Below are 26,293 nucleotides of genomic sequence, written 5' to 3'. Positions count from 1 at the left end.
TTCAAGTTCTATAGCTCAAAATAGCTTAAAATTGCAAAAATAGTGCATAAGAAGAATACTAAAAAAGTGCTTCAGCTGGCTCGTTAGGGGTTTTTTTTGCATTTTTTCTGTGTAGTGAGGTAAATATAATTGGTACTGTGGCAAATATCTTGTCTGAGGTTTTGCAGTTCTTTAGCAGAATCTGACAATTCTCTGAAAAATGTACTATTAAATCTCAGTAAAAAATACACAGATATTTAAGAGATATTAGCGTAGCAATTTCACTGATGAACAGTTGATAGGAAGAATATTAGTAAAATCTCATTAACAATAATGATAAAACCAGTATTTTTTTTGTTATATAAAGAACTATCAGAACCATGAAGAATATTAATTAGTGTTTTTCAGTAGAAATGTGTTCATATATCTCTGAGCCTAATTAGAACTGTCTTCATACATGGTTCTCTTCAACATCCAGGGAGTGTTTGCTTATTCTTTCAGAGCTAGAAAAATAGAAAAGAAAATGGCTTTTATGAGTAATTTCACACAGCTGGAATTAAAATTCTGATGCAGCAAGTACTGTGAGTGTTTAAGGTTTCTGTCTGCTTGGTTTTAAAGAAATGTGTGGTGCTGATTTCATTGCAGGAATAATCGGTAAGAGTTAAGATGACAGGCAGAGAAGTCAGAGTCGCACTGTGTCCATATTGCAATATCCCAGCTAAGGTCCCAATCTGAACAGTTAGACTGTAAATCTGAGATACAGCTAATCAAATGCAGATATATATGTCGTTGTCATATATCTGGACTGTCACCCTTGACTCTCTTGAGAGTTAATGGGCAGAATTAGAAATATTTAGATAGCAATTTAACAGACCTGTTTTATTTATTTCCTAATGAGATAAACATCAACCTAGAAATGCCTTTTTTTCTGCACTAACTCCAAACAGAGCCTGGAGCATCTAGCTTACATGGAGATGCCTATGTTGCAGAAGTCTACCCTTGGCCACATCTTTGTCTCCTCAAATTGTATGAAAGTATGTGTGTGTATATGTGTGATTCATCACTCAGTGGAACCTTGTTCTGATACTGGGTTTTGAATAATAAATGTTAGTATTCTGCTTCTAAATATGGTCTTACGCTAAGTGGTATTTAAATTCCAAAGAACAATGAGCTGCCTTTGGCCCAGAACCTCCTTTCTGCTCCACTAGCCCCACTGCAAATTCTCTGCTGACTTGTGTTAGCCCACTGAGTTCTGCCACTTGCCCAGTCTGTTTCCTTATTAGTATCATTTGGATTCTTCTGCTAGAACAGCCAGCTTCCCAGAAACTCCTTTTCTAATAGCTCTTGGTTCTCTGAATTTCAGACAATCTTTAATAGTTCTCCCAAAGTGCCCTTCAACAACCTCCCTCAAATCTAGGTCTTGCAACTTCCGGAGAGTTATGTTTCCTTCCTTGGCATATCTTGCAATTCCTTTTTCTTCACATCTTTCCATCTCCTTAATCCAAAAAATCAGTTTCATTCATTTAAGGCTCTCTTGGGGATTCTTCTTGGATAATAACTTGGGCCACAGGAAGTATTTTGTTCCAAGTCCTGTTCTCAGTGCCAAATTTTGAAAGATTAGTTGCAAAATTACCAGTTTGCACTAATTTGCAGTCAGTGCAACAGGGAATAACAGTCATGTTTTATATCTATAAAATATTCAAAGCCCTCTCATTCAGTTGGAACTTAAAAAGATGTAGACATTGAGCCAAGGAAAGAAAAAACAATTGTGTGATAGTGAACTGTTCTCCTAGAAACCTGCTGCAATTCTCAGTATTTCTGTACATTCAGTTCAATAACAGCATTTTGCAATAGGCAAGTAGCTCCTTCTGTTTTCACAAGCAACCCATTCTGGAGAAAGATAGGCTTTTTGACTATTACATGATTTAAAAATAACTTCATTTGGGTCATCACTTTCCTTATCTCTGTTTGCCTCATGTACTTGCAAAGTCCTGTCTTATGGATTGTAACCTCTTTGAGGCAACAAATGTTATTTCTTGAATGTCTGTAAAAGTGCAAATCTGCATTTGTCTCCATGGTGTCCTTAGCTTGGGAACTGCTCTTGTTTTCATGTCTGCAGCAGTATCAAGCTTATCTTATGAGACAAGGCAAACACAGGGAAGCCATCATTTTTGCCTATATAGACTCACTATGTGGCATCCACGAAGACAGGAAAAAACTCAGACACTTGAACTCCAAAATCTACCTCCTAAGTGACAAGATCTGGAGCTCCAATGACTGAGACGATACAGGGTTATGACAGCAAAGTTGTCTGTGCTTGGGAGAAGGAAGATCTAGGCTTTGTGGCTATATCTATACTAGTAAATTACCTGGGCCAGAATCTTTCCTGAGGCTGGAGGCTAAATGGCATAGAGTGGCTCACATCCATATTATTAAACTGTCTTGGCCTCCAAATCACAGTATGTGAAGTTTGTAGACTATTGGGAATGGTCTCTGGCTCATGCTAACTCCAGATTTGTTCCCCAGGAAATGTTTGGGAGTTGGCCATTGTTTGACTGGGGCCAAAACTGAACCAAGGACAGTGGTTGTCCAGTAAATGATCGAGTCCAGGCCTGAGTCCTGTTTCTGGTTAATTTACTAGCATAAATATAACTAATTTATTTCTCTCAATTAAGGGCATGGAATGAATATCAGTATGGGTCACTGTGAAAGCACAGGCATAGTCTGTTGTATAACACAGCAGGGAGAAAAACGTTTGCTATTAGTGAAAGTCAAGTTAGGACTCAGTCACACATGACACATCCAGGCTTTCTGCTAGTTTGAGGCCCAGCACTTTACCTATGATTTTGTTTGCCCAAGTTAAGTTCATTTCCTTTCGGAAGTGTTGGATCAGGTTTTTCCTAGCTTCAAAAAAGGTCTCTGTATTGCATGCTGGATTTTGTGGTCTCCAGAATGATTCAAAGCCAATGAGATGAACTCCTTATTCATCCAGTATCTTATTTACACAGAGCTTGAGAAACATTTGCTACAGCAGCAGGCCCTTACTTTCTGGAATTGAAGTGTCTATGGGCACTGTGATACATTAAAAGATTTTTTTTTTCCCTCCAAAGAATATTTATTTCATTCTTTTTTACAGATCCAAAAGGATACATCTTCTGCACTTTCTTATAGTGGGTTCTCACATTTCTTGGAAATATTTACAGGGGCAATAGCCAGAAACATAGTGGGAACATAAAGGGAGGGGAAAATGGGGCTCATATCTGTGTCCAAATAGAAGACTTTGTAGCAGAAAACTCAATCAGCTGCCTATTGTGTACATAATTAAAAAACTCAGGGGCATAAGGGCACATCTCTCTATGGTGTCCTTGACAGTATAGTCCCTCTAAAAGAATTGCCATTTATAAATGATTCTATTATTTGTTTTGTTTCTTACAGATGCTGGTTTGGAAAAGAACCAGGAAAGTATATCGACTACATATATCAAGGGCCAGTGATTCTTGTTCTTCTGGTAAGAATGTGTGTTGGTGGAAGGACACTACCATCTTCCATAGAGGGATGATTTGATAGGCACCGATGATGTTCCACATCTATTTTTATATAAAATAAGACAAATAATATCAAACGTCCTCAGCTATTCTCTCAAGATGCCACAGTAGCTAACACTTAAAGTCATAATTGCTGATCTGTTTTTGGTAGTTTCCTTGACATTAGGTCATTCTTTTCAGCTCTCTGTTATTTTGTTTGCCTTCCTTTGTAGAGTGTTTTGAGACCTAGAAGGAAAAATGTTCAAAAAACAGTAGAAGTGTTACAATATCTGCTCCTCCACTTGAGGCTCTTGAGAACTAGGGCACTTCCGTCATACACATTATTAGAACAATGTGGTAATTGCAGTAACAAAATGCATCTTCTTGTATAGTCAGCTGCATCTTCTTCATTCCCATTGTTACAGTGTATTTGTTAGCTTTCTTCTTTCTAATTTCCTTCTCAGTGCAGCCTACAATTAACAAGCTGTTTCTCTGTCCAGCAATCTGTTCCCAGTGCCAACCAACAGTGGGCACAGAAAGAGTGGAAGTTCATTCATAAACCATGTTGAACCTCCAACTAAAATGCAGTGATGTTTTCCCAGACAATACTGGGCATGGATGGGAAAGGCCAATGCAATTAGAAAGGATAATGTTGAAAGAGCCGATTCTACTTTTCCATCCCTTTGTGGTAAAAATCAACTAGCAAGGAGGCAGTTGTCCTGACAAAGAATTCCCAGGTCTCGATGGAGTTCCCCCACCCAGGGAACCTAGAATGGGTAGAACTTTCCCCTTTGCCACCCCAACCCTTATGGACAAGGCACAAAGACTCCAGAACAGGCAGCCACTGTCAGCTTCTCAAGGCTTAGAAGCACACTGCTTAAGATCACCTTGTCAGTGCTATACCTCTCATGTGATTCAGCACAAAAACAGCTTCTCTGTTGCCTAGGAAGCCGGCTACTAAATGGAACGATTCCCAAACTGAAATCAGGAGAACTATTTTTTGTGCTAATTGTTAAGATGCAGCAAACATCATATTGTGTGCAGGTGAAGGGGGGAAAAAATGGTTGTAAAAAGTCATTTTCATGTAAAAAATATTTTCTTTGCATGCTAAGGAGAGAAAAATTGCTGGTGTGTATGTCACCAAGGGAGCCACCACAAAAGTACAAATGGCTTCACAGTAAATTCACTCATTGGTACAGACACTTACTTACAAGCAAATCCTGTTTAGACTTCACAAGGTAGTAAGCTTGCAATACTCAGCGCATTTAGTTTTCATAGCATTGCCTAGAGGGCTGAACTGTGAACCATAACCCCTTCACCTCCCTCTGACAATCAACAAGGTCTGTAAATTTCTTGTATGGGATCACCAGCAAATACAATACATAGTTCAGAGTCATGAGAATAACCTTGTTCTTCCCCAGAAAGCCCTTTCAATGTAAAGACCACAAACAAGCACAGAAAATAAAGGTACAGTTAGAGGCTGCCTCTTTATATGCAGACCATTATGTCTGTCTCTAATTTAGAACAGCTCTGAAGCTAGAGCTGAGACAGTAACCAAACCCAGCCAATAACCAAACCCAACTCTGATCATGCCCCAAATGTACTGCCCTGAATTGACATTGTGAATTGAACTTTTCCGCTTGAGCTCTAATTAAAGTGCTAATGAGATAACAACAGTAATTGCACTGTGGAATGGGGAACAGCTGATACAATTTAAGAAAATCATAAGGGCAAGCCCATTTTTTCACTTCCCTTATGGTTGCTCCCAACATAAAGTATTGCTGAGTGAGGAAAAGAGTTCTCTGAAAATTTAGTCTAAAACGCAAATCAGAAAACTCATGTTACAATATTCCCCTGATTGCCAAAATACAAATTTGAAAAATGCATTTTTTTCTTTTTTACTGGCAGTTAAGTCTTGTGTTTATAATTAAAAATACATGGCTCTACTGTGTGCTGAAGGAACTAGACAGACTCATTTTATGATCCTTATGCAAGTCAAATCAAATCATATATAATGACTCAAGCATCGCTTATTATTGTTGGAGTTACTGATTCTTTCAAGGATGCTATGAGAAGAAGTTGCATCAACAGCACTGAAGTTTGACATCTGCCATGTACCCAGGGCAACACAGTCATCTCCCCCCAGTACGTCGATATGCTTCTGCCTTAATGTAGAGAGGGACAAAGGGCTAAATCCAGCTGCCTGCTTTTCTCTTCCCTCTGGTGGACAAAGGCCACCAGAAATAGAAGAGGCAAAGATTTCAAAGATAATACAATTTTGTGACCTCTTTCAGTCACAATTAATGAGTTGGATTTGAATTAATGAAGAATTTAAAATGGTGGGTAAACAGAAGTTTGTGTTTTACCAAAGAACATCCAGGAAAATTCTGTGGGAGAACTATCCCAGTGTGCTTCTGGGAAGATAAAGTGACATGAACGTTACTAGAAGAAATTAATATTATTTCCTAAAGAAGGGTCTGGCATAAAATCCAATTACCTCAGTCTAAAAGCTGTCATAATTCCATTAAAATCCAGTACCTGTCCACATGTGAACACTCAGCATGGGGCAGTTAAAATTGGTTTCACTCCTAGAGAAAGAGGTCTTGGCTAATTCAGAGAATTGTACATTTTTGGTTAGTTAAGAACCAAGTGCCAGATGTACAGCTCAGCTGAGTTTTAGTTACTTATTAAACAATGGTAGCATGACTGGATGTTCAGGAGCCATCATTATACTGGCTAGTGGCGATATGATTAAACTCTTCTTATTTTCAGCTACAGAAGGCTAAAACCTACTTCTAAAGAGCCTGAGTCTCTTTGAAAGACAGGATGATTTAGTCTGTCAAAAATTACTTCCAATGCTCTCAATTTCTCATTTCCTTCCCTCTATTCTTTGAACTGCTACAGTACAAAATGGCATAACACCAAGAAACAGGTCATGCAGGAATTCTGATCTGCCCTGGGAAAATGCAGATTGGCCAAAAATAAAGCCCTTTTGATCCTCAAGTTTTGCAGTCCTCAAGTTCATCCTTAAACTATATTATTCTCAGCTTAAGTCTCAGGGTTTGAGCATTTTGAACAGTCAGTACACGATTTGTTTGATTGCTTTCCTATTTGTCTTTAGAAGAAACCAGAATCTTGACAAAGGAAGCTCTGGGTATAAATGCTGAACCTGTATCTTGTGCAACAAACCCGTCTCTTTACTGAGAAAAATGTGAGGGAGAAAATGTAGTTAATCATCCTTTTTTGTTTCATTCCTGAATGGATTTTTGTTTGAACATATGCCAGGAGAGATCTAGCCATCCAGCGCATTGGATGCTTTGAAATTCAGTTTCTGATAGCGCTAGAAAATTCACTCTATTAGGCATTTTCTGTTGGAATTAATGAATTTTTGATTCTGGTTTCTTTCCTCAGAATGGCATAATAGGTTTTGATGCTACATCCTTGCCTGAAGGTTAGGGTTTTGCCCCTAAGGGGAGAAGGGCTAGAAATGCATTCCCCAGAACTGAATTTCAGCATGAATTTATTAAGAAAAATACATTTCTTACAATTTTAAATATAGTCCCTGTCAAAGAACTGGTGAACCATGAAAATACAGCAAGATCAGAGGAAGACCCTCAGACAAGAAGCAACAGCGGCAGCTAACTGAGCTGCTTTTTTTCTCAATAACCACTGTTGTGAACTGACCCTCGAAATGAACTGCTCTGCAATATTTCTCAGAGCTAAGATTGTATTAACATTTCAGTTTCTCGGGCAGGCAGATCTAAGGCTCCCCAGCTCATTAACTCAAATATTTAGGCTGTTCAAACTTTACATTCAGCTTTAATAGATTTTTTTTTTCCTTGTGCTTGAGAACTTAACAATTTTCTAGCCTCTGTTTTTGGGTCCACTTGAAAATAGTTCACCACAACCAATTAACTGCTGACATAGGCTGGTATTTGAGCTGAAAGGAAGACCTGGATTTTGCTTCTGTCCCTGCCTTCATCAGCTGTTTGCCTTTGAACAACTTACATTGCTACTCTAGGTCTCAGTTTCCCCAGCTACAAAGCAAGCTTAATGGTACTTATTGTCCTTTGTAAAATGCTTTCAGATCCCTGAATGACAAGTGCTGTAGAAGAGTTAAGTGTCCTTAAGAAGATGGGCTCATCCTTACAGCAGCGTGGAATTTTGCCCAGGAAACAACTGACGCGTGTACTGAAGTGGTCTATGTGATGAGCTAATCAGTAACGATGAATTGCTGTGTGTCTGCAGTAGCTTTACATTGAAACTGGATGTCTTCCTAAAAGGCACACTGCCTTAGAACATAAAAATGGCCACAGTAACTCAGACCAGAAGTTCTTCTTGCCCAGTATCTCTCTTCAAGAGTGGGCAATAGCAGGTGTGTAGGAAAGGAAATAAAAATATAGCAAGAGTGTGGTAATACAGCCCTAGAATAATCTCCCATCCTCGAGTAGGTTGGAGCAAAGAGACTTCTTAAGCCTTAAAAGGTGTCCTTACATGGAATTTTTGCTGATGGTTCTTTCCAATTAATTTTTTTCACTGTATTTTGAATCCCAGTGAACTTTAAATACGGACAGTATTCTGTGGAAGTGAGTTCCACGGTTCAATTTCAAGTTTAATAAGAAAATATCTCCCTTTGTTTACTTTTAGCCACCAGCTGTTATTGTCAGTTGCTTCCCCCTGCCTCTTGTGTTGGAAAAGACAATGACAAAACAGTCCCTACTCTCCTTCCCCATTTTGCTCCATGATTTCATAAACCCCTGTTATCTTCTGCCTTCATCATCTCTTTTCTGTGCTTAAGAGTTCGAGTTTATTTAAGTATTCCTTGTATGGAAGCCATCCCATAACTGATACTCTCATCTTCTTTTTGTGTTGCAATTCTACTGTAGCATTTTTGAGGTGGCAAGACTAGAGCTTGCCATGGTATTCTTGGTGTGACCACACCAATGCATTTTTATAGCAGCATTATGTTCTCTGTTTTATTTTCCCTTTCTTTCCTAGTAATTCCAAACATTTTTTGCTCCTTTTCTGAGCACTAGTGGGAACTGAGATGAAATTTTCAAGGAACTAGCTAGTATAATTCCAATGTCTTTTTTCTAAGTGAAAATACACAGAGTTCATAACTCTGAAGTACAGTTAAGATTATTTTACTTTCCCATTGCATTACCTTTATATAATGCAATTTCATGTGCCATTTTATTGCTTGGTCACTTAGTATTGTGAGTCTCTTACAGCTCATTGCAATCAGCTTTTATTTTTGCTATCCTGAGTAGCTTAGCTGTCAGCCTACAGTTCCTTCCCTTTTCTGGTTCATTGAAGACTGTGTAGAATAGTACAGATCCACTGGTAGCCTCTTGCCACTGAGAAAACAGACTATATGTTTCTACCCTTTCTTTCTTATACTTTTACATGTGACGTGCTTCCCTCCAGTCCTATAACGACTTAATTTCTGTAGGAACCTTTGGAGAAACACCTTGGATTCCTTTTGGAAGTCTGAGTAGGCTGCATTAGCTGGATCTCCCTTGTCCCCTCAGTCAATGACCCTTTCAGAGGACTTTACAATAGCCATGTCAGCTCTTCCCCTTTATGTATTATTCATCCAAATGCCTTTGTTTACAGTGTCCAGCTCAATTTCAAGTTACGGAACCTGACAGAGCAATCACTTCTTGATGTTCTGTAAGACCATGTCATGGAGAAAGTTGCAGTAAATGTCCGAGATTGCTTAGCTTTCCAAAAGTAAAGCTGTGGAAAGATACGTTAGTCATTGTAAATATGTCACAGAAGGGAAAGAAGTTACTTAAGCTTAAATGGATTATTGACAAAAAGGAAATTATCATAAGGATCATGAATATGTTTAAGCTACAAGTAGCAAGGTTTCAAACATTCATACAAATAAGCTTCAGTAACTGTCTTCCAAAAGAAGTAAAAGAATAGTAACAACTTGTTTGAGAGCGTATTTCACACTTGTGCAAAGTGATGTTTCAATATAACTGTTTACAATAGCTGTAGGAATTAACAGTTCTTCCAGTTCTGTGTCCTTGTTTATCAGTGTAATGATCGTTTTGACCTTCAGGTCTTCAAAATGTCAGTGCTGTGAAAAAAGCATCCAGTTGATCTAGATTCATCTTGTAATGTTTTTAGGGTGTATAACAACACCATTTAAGAGGGACTGCAATCAGCCCAGTGTTTATAAAAATGGTTCACCGGGTACTGCAGAGTGCCATGAAGCACAGACTACCAGACTAGAAAAAATATAGCTGTAAATAGAGCTACAAGTCAGTGAACAAAGCAGGGAGAATTTCCTGTGTGATGTCTGCTGAACTGAAATTGAAAAATACTGTGGATTTGCCATATAAAAGTGGGAAAACAGATGCTTTAATTTTTCACTAGGTGCTAATAGGAAATCTCTGAAATTGGGTGCAAATTTAAAAATGAATAGGCAGCTGCAGTTGCTGAATGAAGACATATTCAGTGTAGGAATCTGGCCATAATATCCTGACCATTCAAAAAGATCAATGGGCTTTAATAAACGTAAGGAGTTAGGATGCAGAAGGGCACTTCCCACCCATTTCTTGCTAACATAAAGAGTCTCTGGTTATAAAGCAAAAGACAAAGCTCAATCAATACACAAGAGTTATTTTAGTAGAATTTCATACCAAAAAGGCCTCTTGGATATATCTAACCAGAAGAGCCATGCAAGTTCTCCCTGGCCAAATGAATCCCAGTTTGAGATTATAAGTGGTCTGGTTCAGTGTCAAAAATCATGAATGCTAATTCTTGTGGAATAAGCTAATTTACTATAGCATTTCCTGTAAGCTAAGAGCACATGCATGGACATTTACTATGGCTCAGATGATGCAGTAAACTGTTGCTCTGTAGTACCTTGATCATGCGTCAAAGCTTTTCTTACAATGTGCTTCTTGATGCTTTCGTGTGATTGTCCTAATACTGTATAGGCGCTTTCACTTCTAAAGAACATAACTGTCCTTACACCATTATTGTTACATACATTTTTCCGACATGTCTTTCAGTGTATTGTGGGTAGGAAATATAGGCTTATTAAACAACTTAACCAATAATTGTGGACTCCATACCTTTCTTATATTTTCCAATCAGATAATATTTGTAGTGCATCTTATCTTGATCTTTGATTCCCAGTGCTTGACTGTGTTGCTCCAGTCACATTTTTTGCAGTCCTTTTTTGCTAAAGTTCCTTTCTTTTGACCATTTTTATAAAGGAAATTTGTTCATTTTCATTATATATATACATGCATTGCATTTATATATGCATCGGTATGTATTTCATTTTTGCTTTCTCTGAAAAGCATCCCCTAACTTCATTGCTGATATAATTGCTTCTTATGCATATTTTCTTAATTTCTTCCAACTCTTCTCCCACTTCTGCTTCCACTTCTGCATTGTTCTGTTCTAAGACAGAGAATTTTTTATCTATTTTTATTATTATTGATCTGTTTTTTTCATTTTCCTTTCTCCTTCCTATCTCACTGGTTTATGCTTTTTCTCAGCAACTGGATTGCTAATTAATTTGGTTTTCCCATTGATTTTTTTTTATTATTTCTTTCTCTCTACCAATTCCCTATTCTTCCATGGCTAACAAGATTGTAGTTCATGAACTGCAGACTTGTGACATCCATGAGTTATTCCTATGTGACATTTACCATCATTTTCACTGGCTTGCCAGATCCTCCTAGGATATAGGAACTAATTTGATCAGAGTCCATCAAGAATTTATCTCCAGTCCTGCCTTCATTGTTATTACTCTTTTCCTGTTTTTTTAGGTTCTGTAGCTCTTGAGTCCATACTGCCTTTTCAAGAAAAAAAAATATATATCTCTAATACTGTGTATGCTCCTGCATTGTCTCTTTGACCTGTCAGTTCTCCATGCCTCTTTCTATAATTTCTCATTTTGTTTGTTCCATAACCAATAACAAACTCATACAACCAGCAGTAGTTGCTCAGAAAACTTTCTCCAAAATTAATTTTCATTGGCCATTCTCTGAAGTCTTTCCCTGTACTTATCATCTTTTCCAGTTAGGAAATTACATTTCATCAGTGAGATGCTGAATGGTTCCTCTTTGGAGAAAGACTGCCTCTTGAATTTTCTCTTGAAGTCCTTACTCTCAACACATGGCATCTTACACCTGCCCAGCCAGGGGAACTACCAAGTGGACCATTCCTAGAAATATACCCATGTTTTAGGCTGTCATGTCATCTTGGTTATCTTTAATGTGCTGGTGTGATGATTTGGTTGTTGGGGTGCTATCACTTCCTCTAGGCAATAACTCTCTGCGTGCCATTGTTGTTTTTGATAGGATATGTTTTTACCGGTGTTACAACATTCAATGTTCTCCTGGCTTGCAAGGTGAAATAGTTGGAGAGAAGCCCTGTCGAGTCTAATGTGGCTAGAGACCCCATGGTGGGTGACTTGACTGGGGAGTGGCTTGCAGTGTGTTCCTTTAACAAAGCCTTTTGAATACAAGACATTTCAGGGGAGCCAGGAGGGCCTGTCAGAGAGACATCTGCCCATTGAAGAGATAGGAGGTCAGACACAGTAGTGAGAAGATCACAGATGGAGTTGTAAGATTGGAAAGAAGGCTGTGGACATGATCACACATGATTCAGGGCTCTAGCTGAGGTACTGGTGTGATCCCAGCTGGGACTGAGGTTGGGTTTGGACTTGGGCTTAGGTGACAATGGAGACAAAGACAAGGGTCCATGTGCTGACGTGTAACAGAGACACTAGCTAAGGAAGGTGTCTATTCATCTACCTCCTTCTTCCTACCCCACCAAAATGCAATTCCATCCAGTACATTTCCTCAGGATGTCTATAGTCCTGCTCTACTTGCCTGAAGAGCTGCTTCTTCACCGTTGCTCTAGGGAGACTCTTCCACAGTGTCCTGGATCCTGACCATCCACTGCATTACATCTCACTCTTCTTAATCACATCTCATTATTCACTTTTCTGTATGCCAAAAGGAATCATTATGATGTCTGTGACCTTTGAAAGGGGAACTTCTGTAAAAAAAGGCCCTGCCTGAGAATCGTGTCAGAACAGTGTGACAGGACAATTAAAAAGAGGAATTAGGAAATGGGCAGACTACTCATTTGAGGTCAAGATGACAGTATATAATGCTCTGGCTGATATGACTGCTCTGATGCCAATTTGGGTTACTTAATCCTGGGGTGGACTTTACCACATTGTATAAAAATTCAAAGTCTAATTAGATTAATATTTACGTTTCCTGGGAGTGAAGAGGAGGAGCAAACATTCTGAGAAGCATAGAAGTACAAGGTTTCTGTGAAGTATAAAACAGGAAGCACAGCAGAAATGGGCAAAATAAATGCTAATTGCCCATTTAACTCTCAAAAGAGGAAAAGAACAGCGTAATGACTTCCTGTTTAAACTCCTGAGTTAAGGATAACTGCAAAGAAGCCTTCACAGTCAGAATTCTCTCTTTTGTCAATATTTTGGCTATATCATCTCACTAAGGGAGATGAATTTCAACTTACAGGGAGTTTAGCAATTTTTATGATAAAAAATTTTTATGACAGAAATCTTTCGTGGGGAAGTTACTTTTGTTTTGAAAGGACTCCTGGGTTTGAATGTTCAGATTAAAATTGAACATTGACAAAACAAGTGATCCAAATGCTTTTTGAATGACTAGTTTACAAAGTCGTTTTGAGGCTCTGACTTTTCATCACAGTTTGGGAAAAGGAAGCAACAAACCTTCAAAGCTCTGACAATATACGAAAACCACTTATTTCCCAGCTGTAGCTGCTTAGTGGTTGTAGTTGTAGTGGGTCTTCCTTCAGCAATAAGGATATCCTTGGCGCATCATAAATAATAGTAAGAGAATAAGAAGTAAGATGGTTTTGATACCTTCAAGACCTAACCTTCAAACTCATTTGTCCATCAATATGTATCAAATGAAAGTTCCTTATTTCTCATGTCCATTATGAAGTGGAAAACATGTTGAATAAATGAAAATGAATAAAATTATCAGGTCAGATTAAAGGTAAATAAAAAAGAACATGCTGCCTGTCATCAGTACTTCTCTTAAACATCCATTCATCAGTCTCCATTTAAGGAATCAATGTGTGGGTTTTGTCAGAGCCATCCAGTTCTGAGAGAAATTAATTTGTTGACACAGAGCTCTAGCAGTAACAGGAAAGTCCTTGACAGGTAATTGTGTACTTTGCTAGATAAAGTACTCTTTAGATAAAGCTCTTTTCTAGGAAAACTCCCTTTGCAGTTGTAATATCTTTCTTCCTTTGAAATGCTGCTATATATAAGGAATAAACACCAGAGGCTTCATCTTCTTCACGTGTAAATCAGAATCATTCTGGTGGTCAGTAGAACTGTATAGATGTGCACCAGCTCAGAACTAGCTCCATTTTCCTTTCAAATACTTCATTTTTCTGCAAGCTGTGTGCAATAACCTGTTCCTTATTTGATTCCCAGGGTGTTTTCTGTGCAGAATGAACTCAGGGTTATCATCCTCATGAGTTGTAGTAATGGGGGTGATATCAAGCCCACTGTGGACAAATGGATAATAAAAATGCAATTGATTCTGTAGAGAAAATTTATCACAGAATCACAGAATGGTTGAGGTTGGAAGGGACCTTTAGAGTTCAGCTCTTACAACCCCCCTGTCAGGGAGGGTTACCTAGAACAGGTTGCCCAGGACCCATCTATCTTCAGATTAGACTTCTCGGAGTGCTACTGAAAGGTGCTATTGAGCCAAATGTCTTTCTGAAATGAAGGAATGTTCTTTTAAAAGAAATCTTTGAAATGAACACACTTAAATGTGTTTCTGTTAGGCAAAACAAGCCTCAAGGTTGGTGAATTTGCATCTTTTGCCTCAGAATTTTTTGCTTGCTAAGCTCTGACTTTGAGATGTCATCTTATTCCAGGTCTAAAAGACCTCTCAGAGAAACCCAAATGGAGTCCACAAGGGAACCCTTGCTGTTGTTGCCTGAAAGTATCTTATTAGCTTTCATATAATAAATATAGTGTCATAGATCCTGAGAAGACAAAGCAACATCCATTCATTTTTAGGATCACAAGTCACAGGGTAGCTCAGGTGGGATCCTCTAGAGGATCTGAAAGATCATTGGATGATATTGTGTGGGCAACTGGATCAAGCCCAAGCACTTTTTTTCCCGAAATACTCATAAATAAGTCAACTGTTGAAAAGTGCCTGTTACTCTCCATTGAATATTAATGGAGTCTGGGATGACCAGCTGCCTACTAGTAATCTAAAATGAGATGAGGCAAATCCAACTCAGCTCTTAATGCTGTTACTCTTCTTATTCTCATTGTGTGATGGAATCACTTTATCAGCAGGGACAAGTCACTTCATTTTTTTTTTTTCTTTTAGGTAGCTAATCTAGAATTGGAGAAAAATTGTAGTTATCTTTTTTCCTGAAGGAGCCTGTGGGAAGGAACTAGTAACAGGAGCTGTGTACATAACAGGCCAAAGGCTGCACTCATGTGCTGTCCCAGTGCAGTGACACATGTTTAAAGTAGTCCTGTGAGAGAATGGAAACCTAAGCCTCAAAAAAGCTGTGCATAATTACTCGTAGATTTAAAAGTCAGGAGATCTAAGTGAATTTTCTAACCTGACTTTATGCATTAAGCAGGCCATAGATCTCCCCTGACTTGACAATCCTCTTTGCCTCCAAGCAATTGTCTCTTGGGCTGATAAATACATCTCACCTTTCCAGTACATTTCAGACAGCCCAGGATGCTCCACCTTCCCCCCGCTTTCCTGGTAACAAGCTCTTTCAAAAACCAGAACTCTCTCGTCTGCTGGGAAAGACAGACAAAACTGTGTTGATCCCCCCTCAGCCCCCTTCTCTTGAATCACGTTTCTCATGCTTTTTTAGGCATATCTATTTTCTTTTCGTTTTTTTCTCCCCCTTCTCATGAACTGAGCTCAGTGTTAATGGATGGTACTCACTGCCACAGGGTGTTGTAAAGGCCAAACCAAGAGGTAATCAGATTCATGGATTAGACTCATTCAGGGAAGAAAATCTCATCAAGACACAGGCATGAGTCTCTAACACCTTGCTCAAAAAGTCCTCCAAGTTTCCTGTTGCTGAAAGCTAGGACTCTGTATTTGGGAGGTATCACTGAATGTTTTGTCCTCACGCTCTTTCTTTACACATCAAGGTATGCCGTGTGGTCAGATGAATGGGTCTCAGGTCTGACATTTGTCCTTAGGTAACTACCAGTGCTTTGAGGGGGAATTTTAAAGGGTGTTTGGTAAACATTAGCAAAGCACAAAGTGATTGTGTGAGTAAATGTCAGATCTAGAGCTGGGACCAGTTTTTAAACTTGAGACCCTCCCTAAGAATCCAAGGGGATTTGGATCTGGGTTTGCTGTTTATAGAGTAGCCATTTATGAGAGTCAGGTCTGGAAATAAACTTCTCAGGTCTACGTCTATTTCTGTAGTTAAGTATGGGGGAACTTGGGATCAATGTTCCTGAAGCCTTGGGTGAGCAGTGGGGCAGATTTTCTGTAACTGACAGTTATTACTGTGTCATCAAAATGCCAAATGGGTTATGGTAACTGACCTTTTGCCAAAGAGGTCTTCTGTTCCTTCATGCCTTTTTGCAAATCATTGTGACTTTTTTATTCAGAGTTGTTGTTCCTTTGGGAAATGTTAAGCTATCGAGACAGGTTGCATTTCATCTAACTCAGAATAGAGATGCTTTTGCCTAAAAATAGGTGCCTTTTGAGTTGCTCTAGCAGCCCCACATGGGGCTGGCAAAGATGACACAGACCCTCTGGAAAGCACATGCCTTTCTGAAGTAGTAGCTTGAGGTTGGGCAGGATACACCATGGCACCAAAAATGGCCCTCACTACTTGTGTTTAGGCAATTAAACGTAGCCCTGTAATATTTGTAGTCTTGGCTGCCTGTCTGTGCAAGTCACATTAGTAGTCACGTTCTATGTAGTGGAAACAAAGAGGCACTTCAAAGTGGGGAGAGTCAACTCATGCTGAAGTCTACATCTCAGATAGATAGATATGAGGAACAACTATGTAGAAGTAGCTATTTTTCTCTATTGGTTATTAAAAGAGCTGAAGGTGACTAGCTCAAGGGTAGATACCTACCTTAGGGCCTTCTGCAAGGCCATTCACTTTTACTGCAGGAGACCTATAGCCTCCTCTTCATCATTTGAGAGGCTGCACAGTAAAGGAGAATTTGGGAAGAAAGATGTAAGAGTGTCAACGGGATGACACTAGGATGTTTACAAGAACATCCACCTTGTGGAAACATACATTACTACAAGCATTAACAGAAGAGTCAAGAGTCTCAGTCACTCTGAAAGGCACACTTCCAGCTTACTGAGTACTTCATCAAGTGGATTTTAATGTCTACCTTCAGACCCCAAAGTTTGAACACTTCAGCCCAAGTGACTAAGGATATGCAGCAAATTCAATGCCAGAACTGGGAACAGAAGTCAGGGTGAGTGGCTGAGGCCTCTGTTCTGGCCTCAGTGTTCCTCTCTACCAGTCCAGGAGGAGGTTATATGTCAGAATAATGTTCCTAGCAGTCTTTCCTTTCACACCTGGGACAGCTTGCTGAAAGTGGACACAAAGGTTTCATTTTAGGGACTATGGAAATCCTGCCTACTTTCCTGTTGCTGCTCTAGGCAGATGTAGTCTCTTATCAGCAAGAGTACCTTGAATGGCACTAGATGTCTGTGCTTAAATAGTTGAATTGTGTTCTTGATTTGTCTTCCGCGGGATGCTCAGTTCTCAGTGATACCCAGCACAGAGTGTGTATTAACCAAGACACTATTAATGCTGTCAACTAGATGAGCAAGTCAGCTGTCACCAGGGATCAGTGCAAACATATGTGCTAATTTAGGTGAGAAGTATTAATACATCCTTTTTGTATGTCATTGTTTTCTTTTAGCAGCCCTTGTATGGGGAAGCTTAAGGGAGATGGTGGTAGAATGAAAAATTGGTTTGTATAGAATAACAGTACTTCTAGCGATGTAACTCCCAAACTTTTCAGCTAACAATTCTCCTTCTGGACTGATGAATCATATTTCTGCAATTTGATTTCAGAGAAGATCTAAATCCCTAATTTTTCTGATGCAGCCTATGGCAATTTGAATTTCCAGTTCCCTGCTGTCACATCAGACTAGGACTCATGAAACTTGAAATGCTTTCTTCAGTAAGGTTCATCATGTTAATCCCATGTGATTAATTCTGCTTATATTTGGAACTTGACCTTGCCTAAGAGTCTATAATTCCATTTGGCATCTTCCATTACGATTGTGAAAACTGCGAGTTTTGGCTTGGTGCCTTTTTTTCATCCTTGATAGAAGTAACCCAAACCTGGCTCTGAGATGAAGAATGTTGTGATGTGGTAGTAGATTTTCAGAGGTAGAACTTTTCTTCCTGTGGTTGAAGGACACACCCATCCATCTCCCCCTCAGCAGCAACTGGCTGAACATTCCTCTTCTTGTTAATGAGGAACTGTGCAGTCACCAATGAGAAGAATTTAACGTTCAAGTCAAATCAGTGATTTGAAGCAGTTTTGGTCTCCTTTAAATAAAGTGAGAACCAGTTGACTTGGAGCTCTTAAATATGGCAAAGACAATTGCTAGCAAGAACAAGTAGACAAACAGCGCTGTTTTATTTGTTACTTATATTCCCCAAGGCCCTGTTCTGCTAAGAAAATCCTTTCAAAGACATCACACACTAACTCTTAGAGCAGAATTTTGGCAGCTCACATAAACATTTAATGTACATGATTCCCAGGATTACCAGTCTCTCAGTGTCTGTTCACAGAATCACAGAATGGTTGAGGTTGGAAGGGACCTCTGGAGACCGTCTAAGTCCAACTCCCCCTGCTCAAGCAAGGTCACCTAGAGCACGTTGTGAGTGCCTGTTAGGAGTGCCTACTGCACCATTTGTTATAAACAGTGTTACGATTACCCCGGGGAATAATGTGATGGTTCTCAAGATACTGTAATCACTGAAATATGCCACATGGCATGGAAAAAAATGGAAAATATTTTGCAAACATCATTAAATTGTCAGCTTTGCTACAGTGTTCATAAATAGCTGAAAGTCAATCACAGAATTGCTCCATTCATGGACTGCAAAATGCCAGGAGGCCTGGGAATCTGGAAATGCATGTGAGATAAATATCTTCTTACAACCATAGGTCAGCAGTCTTGAGACAGCAGTTCTGTAGTTCTTACAGTGTTCATCATTGACAATTTTGAGACAGAGCAGTATGTTGCAAACTACCCTACTTTGTGTGTTGAAAGCAACCCAAACTTGCTCCAAGGTGCCAAACCCTTCTGCTGATCACAGCCGAGAAATCAGAATCTTCTTTTCAATTTTTTTTTCTTTCCTGTTTACACTGAGAGGAAACTTATATAAGAAACTTATTAGCATATGTTACATCAACAGTAATTATAGCAAATCTCAATTCTGAGCAGTAAGATTTCAAAAGATATAATAATTACCCTACTCAATAGATTAAAAAGGCAAGTGGTGAATTCACCATATCACTTTACTTTAAAGACAGTGCAAAACAACAGGCATTTTGCAGGTAAGATTCATCTGCTCTGTTATAAATTCTCCTGTAGAGTGAAATGAGTAGCCTGCACAGAGTATAAAAGGAGTCCAACGTGACTAGCTCACATTGAGATCTCTGCAATGTGTCTTTGTACATTGGGTCCTTGTTCATCAGAGCCCTACCTAACCATTACACCCTGTTATGGAATAGGAGGGTGGTTTTAAACAACAGCCATATCAACACGGCACAGTGCTGCCACATGTGGGAGTCCTTGGGAATCCACCTGAAGTGGAGACAGATACATGTAGTCTAACAAATCCCATCCTTAGTTCCTTATGGCCCCCAGGAAAGGTGAGTCGGGGAGGAAAAGTAAAGCTCCTAACTGGAACCATTAGGTTTGTACCACATTTTCACTGCAGTTTTGAAGAGATTAATTGCTGTTGGATATTTGTTGCATAAGCTGATATTTCTGGTAAACTTCTGAGTCTTCTGCAATCAGTGGTAAAACAAAGAGGTTGATTTCAATCAGATCAGAACTGCAAAACATGCCTTTTAAGGCGTGTCTCCTCCTTTAACCCACTGTTTGACTCATTGTCCTTTTTTTTCTCTCTCTCTTCTTTTCCAGATAAATTTTGTATTTCTGTTTAACATAGTTAGGATTTTAATGACAAAACTGAGAGCTTCAACCACTTCAGAAACAATACAATACAGGTAAGTCAGCTGATGCTTCTTGCTGTTTGTAGTGTTAGGAAAAAACTGCCTTCCCTGTCTTGTCCGTGTTCCGTCTTTGTCTTTTCAGATGCCACTGTTTGTCTTAGAGGGTGTCCTTCTTGTCCCTTGAGCTCATACAGTTAGGTACATGGTATTTATTTTTGCAGGCTATCTGTAAAAGCGTGCCTGCCTTTTTTTTCTGTCCAGTCCATTTTAATGCCCAAACAGCCAAGGCTTACAGGCACAGAAACAGATGTGCGCTGCAGCAGCCACCAACCTATTTACCTCCTTCAGGCTTTCACGTGCCTTGAGGTGCATGGGATGGGGTCACATAGAAAAATGCATAATGCAATGTCATTAGCTAACTCAGCCTGACTCGTGCTCACTTACTACAGTACTTCAAGAAAAAAAGTTTTCCCCTTCCAATGAAAGCTGAACTGTCAGTGAGAATCGGAATTCTATGAATTTCTAAATGTACAAAACTGTATACATTATATTATATAAATATATATGTTATAATTTATTTCACTGATGACTAGACCGTTCATTCAGCTGATCTGGAGAATCAGTCTCTATTGAATTACTTTTCTGTCCAGGTCTCTAGCTTTGTAGAAGCAAAACAATACAATATCAAGACTTCCTAATAAATGATGTCCATGTGCGTACTAAAATCCTTGCTTTCCCAAGATCCTAGAAGAGTCAGAAGTTAAAGGGGAACAGAGCAAAGACCTGGGTCAAAGCACTTCTGCCTGTAATCAATAGCAATATCATTACTTTGAGTTCACAGATTGCTGTGCAAGCACAGGTATTTACAATAGTGTTTAATGATCGCTTTAACATGTAGGGTGTGAGAATGAAGGGTGTTTCTGCCCTCTCCCATTTGCTGGCACCAGCATTAGTGTAGCCACTCAGTGGGGTTGTGTCAGGGAACTGATCCTGAATGAATCAGTACCTTTTAATGGTGTGGCTTTTCAGGTGGATCAGTCCCTTGAGCTGGGTGACAGTGCAATCTCACAAACTCTAGTGTGGCAGAAAGGAAGAGACAGGGATGTTCAGCCAAGGGCAGCAGAAGGAAGGTGCCCTGGCCCCTTCTGGCATCAGATCAGCCCCAAACAATGATGAAAGAACATTCTTTGAGATCTATCAGGAAACGCTGAGTGCCCCTTCCACTTTTCCTACTTGCAGTATCTTGCAAGATGGTCCTTTAGAGCACAGTCTGGGATCCTTTACAGATGAAGAAGTCCTCCCATTCTGTGAAATAGCATGGATTTCGTGGAGTAAGACAGCCACAATCCTCTAAGTCATTTCTAAATAATATCTTAGTGTACCAAGCTGAGGCTTGAATCCTCATGTCCTCAAATCAGCCCACTCTTGACTTTGGAAACAGTTTTGCTGATTTAATGGGTTCTTATTTTATCTGGTTTCTTCCTGTCACTCCTGTCTGGGGTTTTGGGGCAACAGTGAAGTTAATGCAGTGGTCTGATTTTCTCATTTAGATTATTTTATGCCCTTTTAGTAAGAAATGAAGGAAGAAAGTATCCCTTTCTCATGCTCAAACCTTATGAGATAAAACTAGAACTAGCACAAAAAAACTCTGATTCAAAACTCAGTACATTTTTCTCCTTGCTGCAGTTGGCAGGGATCATTAGACATATTAGATTCTGAGGAGATCTGAAGTAACTGTCTTCATCCTTGAACAGATGATAGTGATCTTATCTCTGTTACAAACTCTGTGAGGGAATCTTCTTTCTCACAGTCTAAATAGAAACCCTTTTGATTCCAAGCAAGTCTGGAGCAAGCCTTGTTGCTCTAAAGCTGGGCAATCCAAAGCTTTGTTAAGCAAGTATTAAATGACGTGGCAGATAGTTTAAGACTGTCATTCTAATATGACACTGACTGTGTCTTTGTGCTCCCATGCCTGCCTACCTGCTTGTCTTTAGCCACCTCTCACTGCTTTATGCTTAGATACTTGGTAGCAAAGTTGCTTTCTTCTACGTTTGTACAGCACCTGGCACAATGAAGTGCTCTTCAGTGGTTAACATTCCAAGACACTATTACAACACAAATAATAAAGACTAGTCCCTGATTATTCTGTTAATAATCATTTAAGCTTCATTGTGCACCATCTGCTTGATTATTATTTGTAAGACAGCCCTAGGCCATTGTGTTGGCTGTACAAATGTGTATAAATGTGTACAAATGTTGGGTGTACAAATAGCAGAGAGAGCATTTACACTCCAGACAGAAATGAGAGATGGACATAGGGCAATTCTCATGGGAACACCTATACTGCCCTGGTCAGCAGCTGAACCATGCACTTCTCACATTTTCATCCTGGAGTGTAAAATAAACACACTCACTGGAACTGAAAAGAATCTTAAGGCTTCAGCCTAATGCAGGTGTTGGTGATAGAACAGAAAGAGTCTGGAAGATGAAGAGAGAAAGGCAAGGATATAGAAAAGTTTTCCATTTGACCACTGGAGTTCAAGGTGTGGGCACAAACAGTTGGATTCAAAGGTGAAAGCCTTCCCAGAACACCTTTCTTCAAGTGGTCAGGCACTGATCAGAAACTGTTGCTACCAAATTTGCCTATTACTTTGCAACCAAAGTGGAGCCTGCCATTCTTTCCCTGCTCCCCCTGCTAAACTCTGTCCACCCTTTCAGCCATGTGATCAGGCTCCCTCTTACTTATTCTTTTCCTAGTCCTCGGAAACCTGTATCCTTCATTTCCTGAGGACCCAGCCTGACCTGGAAGGATGATTAGGAGGTTGCATACTGGGTTAAAGAATAAGCTGGTTGTGAACCTTGGGACTGTTCATATGCAGGCAGGCTGAGAAGGGTCTACAATTCAGATGTCCCCCTGGGCAAGTGCTCATATTATTAGGCCATTGTGCAAAAATAGGCCTCCACTGCTGTCCTCATAAAATGTCCTAGAAGGGTGCCCTGAGAGATGGAGGTAGTTTCAGGGAGTGCTTGTATTCCCTAACTCTAGTCACTTGATTTAGAAATGGGACAGAAGTGGACATGTGAATCTCTTTCTGAAAATGCTGCTTTCCTCCAATGACTGCACATGCTGGACAGCCCTAAGCAGACGTGTCTGAAGACATCCTTCTGTTTTCTTCTTGGTTACTCCCTGTTCAATACGTGCAAATGCTGACCTGTCTTATGGAGGCACCTAAGTTCCCTCTCCAGCTAATGTAGGTACTTCACTTCCCTCTGAATTGCTCTCAGACTCGTGCCCTCTCTCCGCTAAAGGAGATATTCATTTGGATTGGGTCATTCTGCAGCAGTTCAGATAACACAATTGTTCTCTCTTGTGTTCATTTGTATTTTCTCTTTCCTCCCCACAGGAAGGCAGTCAAGGCAACATTAGTCCTTCTGCCTCTGCTAGGCATCACGTATATGCTTTTCTTCGTCAACCCTGGTGAAGATGACATTTCCCAGATTGTCTTCATCTATTTCAATTCCTTCCTGCAATCTTTTCAGGTAGGAGAGCAAGTTTATAGCTGGTATTAATTGCTGCTAAAAGGGTCCTGTGTTCTTCACTCGTGAAGCTTATAGCAATGAAGTCCATGATAGAATTAACAGTAGAAAAGAGTTCAGCTTGATAGTTCATGTGTATTTAATAGATGTATGCAGCATGTCATATGGCTTGCAGCTCTCCTCTCAGGTGCATACCAAAGGGATTCATCTCCCTTAACATCAGCCATTTATATGTTCATTCTTTAGCTGAAGCTCTTCACCTAGGCTCCCTCTAATGCTAGTAGAGAAAGATGATGTTTCATCCCATTCTAAATTGACTGTGAGAGGAGGATGAATCAAACTCTCAAGGTACCTGTCTCTCTTCAATGAGTATAGAGGGAGCTGAGATTTAGACTAGAAGTTGCTAAAGCAAAGGAAAACAACTCCTATGTGTTGGGCTTGCTTGCATAAGACATGAGCTATATTGCCCACCCTCTCATCCTAGCTCTCCTGCAGTGGTGCATACATTCAGCTATTAGACCATACCAACTGTCTGAGGACTTGTATCCCATCTCCTCCTTCCCTTGAATTTAATAGGAGTTTTGCCAGGATGTGTAAGGCATTGGAAGGTGAGTAATTGTCCCAGGTTTCTGGACTTAGTACAAAGCCAGACTGAACTTACTGTTTAGCCACATACCTCTGCTTAGGTGTGTCCTATGGCTTTACCTCTGCTTTAAGACCCTCTTGAACTGGGTATAACTGTGTTTGACATTGACATATTACTTCTGCAGGAATGGGTGCTCTTGTATTGAGGATATCAATACAAATACAGAGCACACACGCTCTCAAACCAAATCTATGGCAGTGGATTCCAAAGGTTTTGAGCTCTAGATTACTATTTTTACTGATTGCATGTTTAGCTTTGAAACCCAGACCATCACACCAGAAACAAAAGCACAAAATCCAAGAAGAAAAATGACCTTTTAATCTGTGAACAGTGGGACTTTAGCCCTTACCAGTGAACCAATTCACATTTTTAATTCCATAAAATAAATTTGTTTTATCTGTTGATGCTTCATGTCTCCAAAAAGGCCACTGTGTTTATTTTTATTGTTAGTGATATGCAGATGTATGTAAGAAAGGAAACATGGGGAATTTCTCTGCTATGTGAAAATCATTACAATCTTTGCTGAAAGCAAAATGTATGGGACTACACTCACAGGTTCAAAAGTGAAAGTGTCATCATGTCATCATCTGAGCTTCCATTATAGTCATTACGTCTTGGCAGTCATTAAAGAGGTCTAGTCATTGCTGTCAATAGATCCTAGAACTCAGTTCAGCTCAGCTGAATGTAAGCAACCTGATTTCATACATTTGCCCACGCACAACCATCTAAGGCCATTTGAAACCCCCTGTGGTATCCTTGACATCTGCATAGAGCTGGTAGGCATGACACAACATATGTGAGAGGCCTGTGACATTTTGGGGAGGCAGCTGAAAGCTGTAGATATACTTTAGTGCAGTTACCCTCTGATCAGTGGAATTGCTGTCTAGATTCTGGCTCTCATGTCTTATCTGTGAACTGCAACCCACCTTGTATTTTCTGATGAAAGTGGAGGGTAGAGATTTGATCTGTCTGGAAGTGGATGATTTCAACAAGAGTATGGTTATGTTCAGGATGATATCAGGATAAAGCTCAGTTCCGAATTCTGCATGTTAAAATACTTACCTAATAATTGACTGCTTTCTATTGTTTCCAGGGTTTCTTTGTGTCAGTATTTTACTGCTTCTTGAATGGTGAGGTAAGTTGTATCCTCAGTTGTCAATGTAATTAATTCCTGGGAGGTGGAACCTACCTGACTGCCTTGTTTTAGGAAAATGAGATGGATTTGCATGGGGTCGTAGTCACATCAGTCTGGTGCTCTTGAAGAAATTTCTCTTAATGTGCATCTGAATTTCCCAGCCCTCTTTGTGGGTAACCTTTGTTCACAAAACTTTATCAAATGCAAGTTATCACCTGGGAGGCCAGGGCAGAGGAAAAGAAGTCTACTCAGATTATAAAACTTTTGCTCTTCATCATCAGACTTCTTTGAAGTTTCTCATTAATTCTGAATATGATTTCTGGGCATACATGTGCATTACTTCTAAGCTGTGCTCTTGTTAAGGATATGCTGTAGGTGACCTATTTTTATAATGGGATTGCCCTGCTGAGTTAAGTGAGTTACTTTTTCTGTGCGGATATCCATCTCTGATTGATTACTACCTGTTGCATTTAAAGAAGAGGGTGGGGGACAGGGTTAGTGCTGTTCCTCAGTGTTAATTTTGGGGACTGCTACTCATGCAAGAAATGTCTCACTAATTCCTCTCAATGCTTGACTTAACACCCTGAAGTGTGAGAGATTTGTATCTTTTCCCCTGCTTACTCTGCCATTGTCTCATTTATTTGCATTAAGTGTGTCATCTTTGTCCAATTAAATTCTGGGCCTCTGCAGAAATGAATTCCAGGTTTTAATTATTATATTTCACACATGCTGCTTTTTAATTTCATTGTGGGCTCCCTGTGTGGTGTTATGAGAAAGAATGGGCATGTCTTCTCACCCAGCTGCTCTGTAACATTTTCTATACCTCAGCCAGTGAAGTGCTAGTATTTTTCTGGCTTGTCTTCTTATCCCTTCTTCTCCATAAACTTTGCGGTGATAAGAAAAAGAAGCAATGCTGCTTTCTCAAAAGCACAAGCTTTCTCAAGGCACATGCTGTTTTTATAGACTGGCAGTAGAGTATTTTTAGTTCTCTTTCTGACTTCCTTTCAGTGAATTCTGACCACTCCATTTGCCTCAATGAACAGAGAGGTGAAAAATTCCCTGAAATGTGCAGACTCCTTAGCTGTCGGACTACAGTTATCTCAAAAACTTGCCATATATCTGAGCTCATTTGTGATCCTTATCAACAAATATATCTTTTCACGTGGCTCTGTGCTGTACCCTCTCCTGATGAGGTTAAAGGCACCAGAAGTTTCTATATCCTTTCAGTAGGGCTTGTCATATTC

At 39.7% G+C, this 26,293-nt stretch overlaps 1 protein-coding gene across 3 annotated transcripts in view; it reads left to right on the top strand.

Annotated features, from left to right (window-relative positions):
* The window catches only part of CRHR2 (corticotropin releasing hormone receptor 2), a 163,112-nt gene that overhangs the window by 120,551 nt on the left and 16,268 nt on the right, over window positions 1-26,293 (top strand). For 2 of the 3 annotated variants that reach the window (XM_067292536.1, XM_067292537.1), the window contains 4 exons: window positions 3,415-3,487; window positions 19,700-19,785; window positions 23,136-23,271; window positions 25,008-25,049. In XM_067292536.1, coding sequence (XP_067148637.1) covers window positions 3,415-3,487; window positions 19,700-19,785; window positions 23,136-23,271; window positions 25,008-25,049 — 337 coding nt within the window. The remainder of the gene's footprint in view (window positions 1-3,414; window positions 3,488-19,699; window positions 19,786-23,135; window positions 23,272-25,007; window positions 25,050-26,293) is intronic. The other variant, XM_067292538.1, reaches the window with a different exon arrangement.

Source organism: Apteryx mantelli, chromosome 2 (assembly GCF_036417845.1).
Source record: "Apteryx mantelli isolate bAptMan1 chromosome 2, bAptMan1.hap1, whole genome shotgun sequence".
NCBI lineage: Eukaryota > Metazoa > Chordata > Aves > Apterygiformes > Apterygidae > Apteryx > Apteryx mantelli.
Note: the sequence above shows the minus strand (reverse complement) of the source record. Positions and strands in the feature narration are given on the sequence as shown.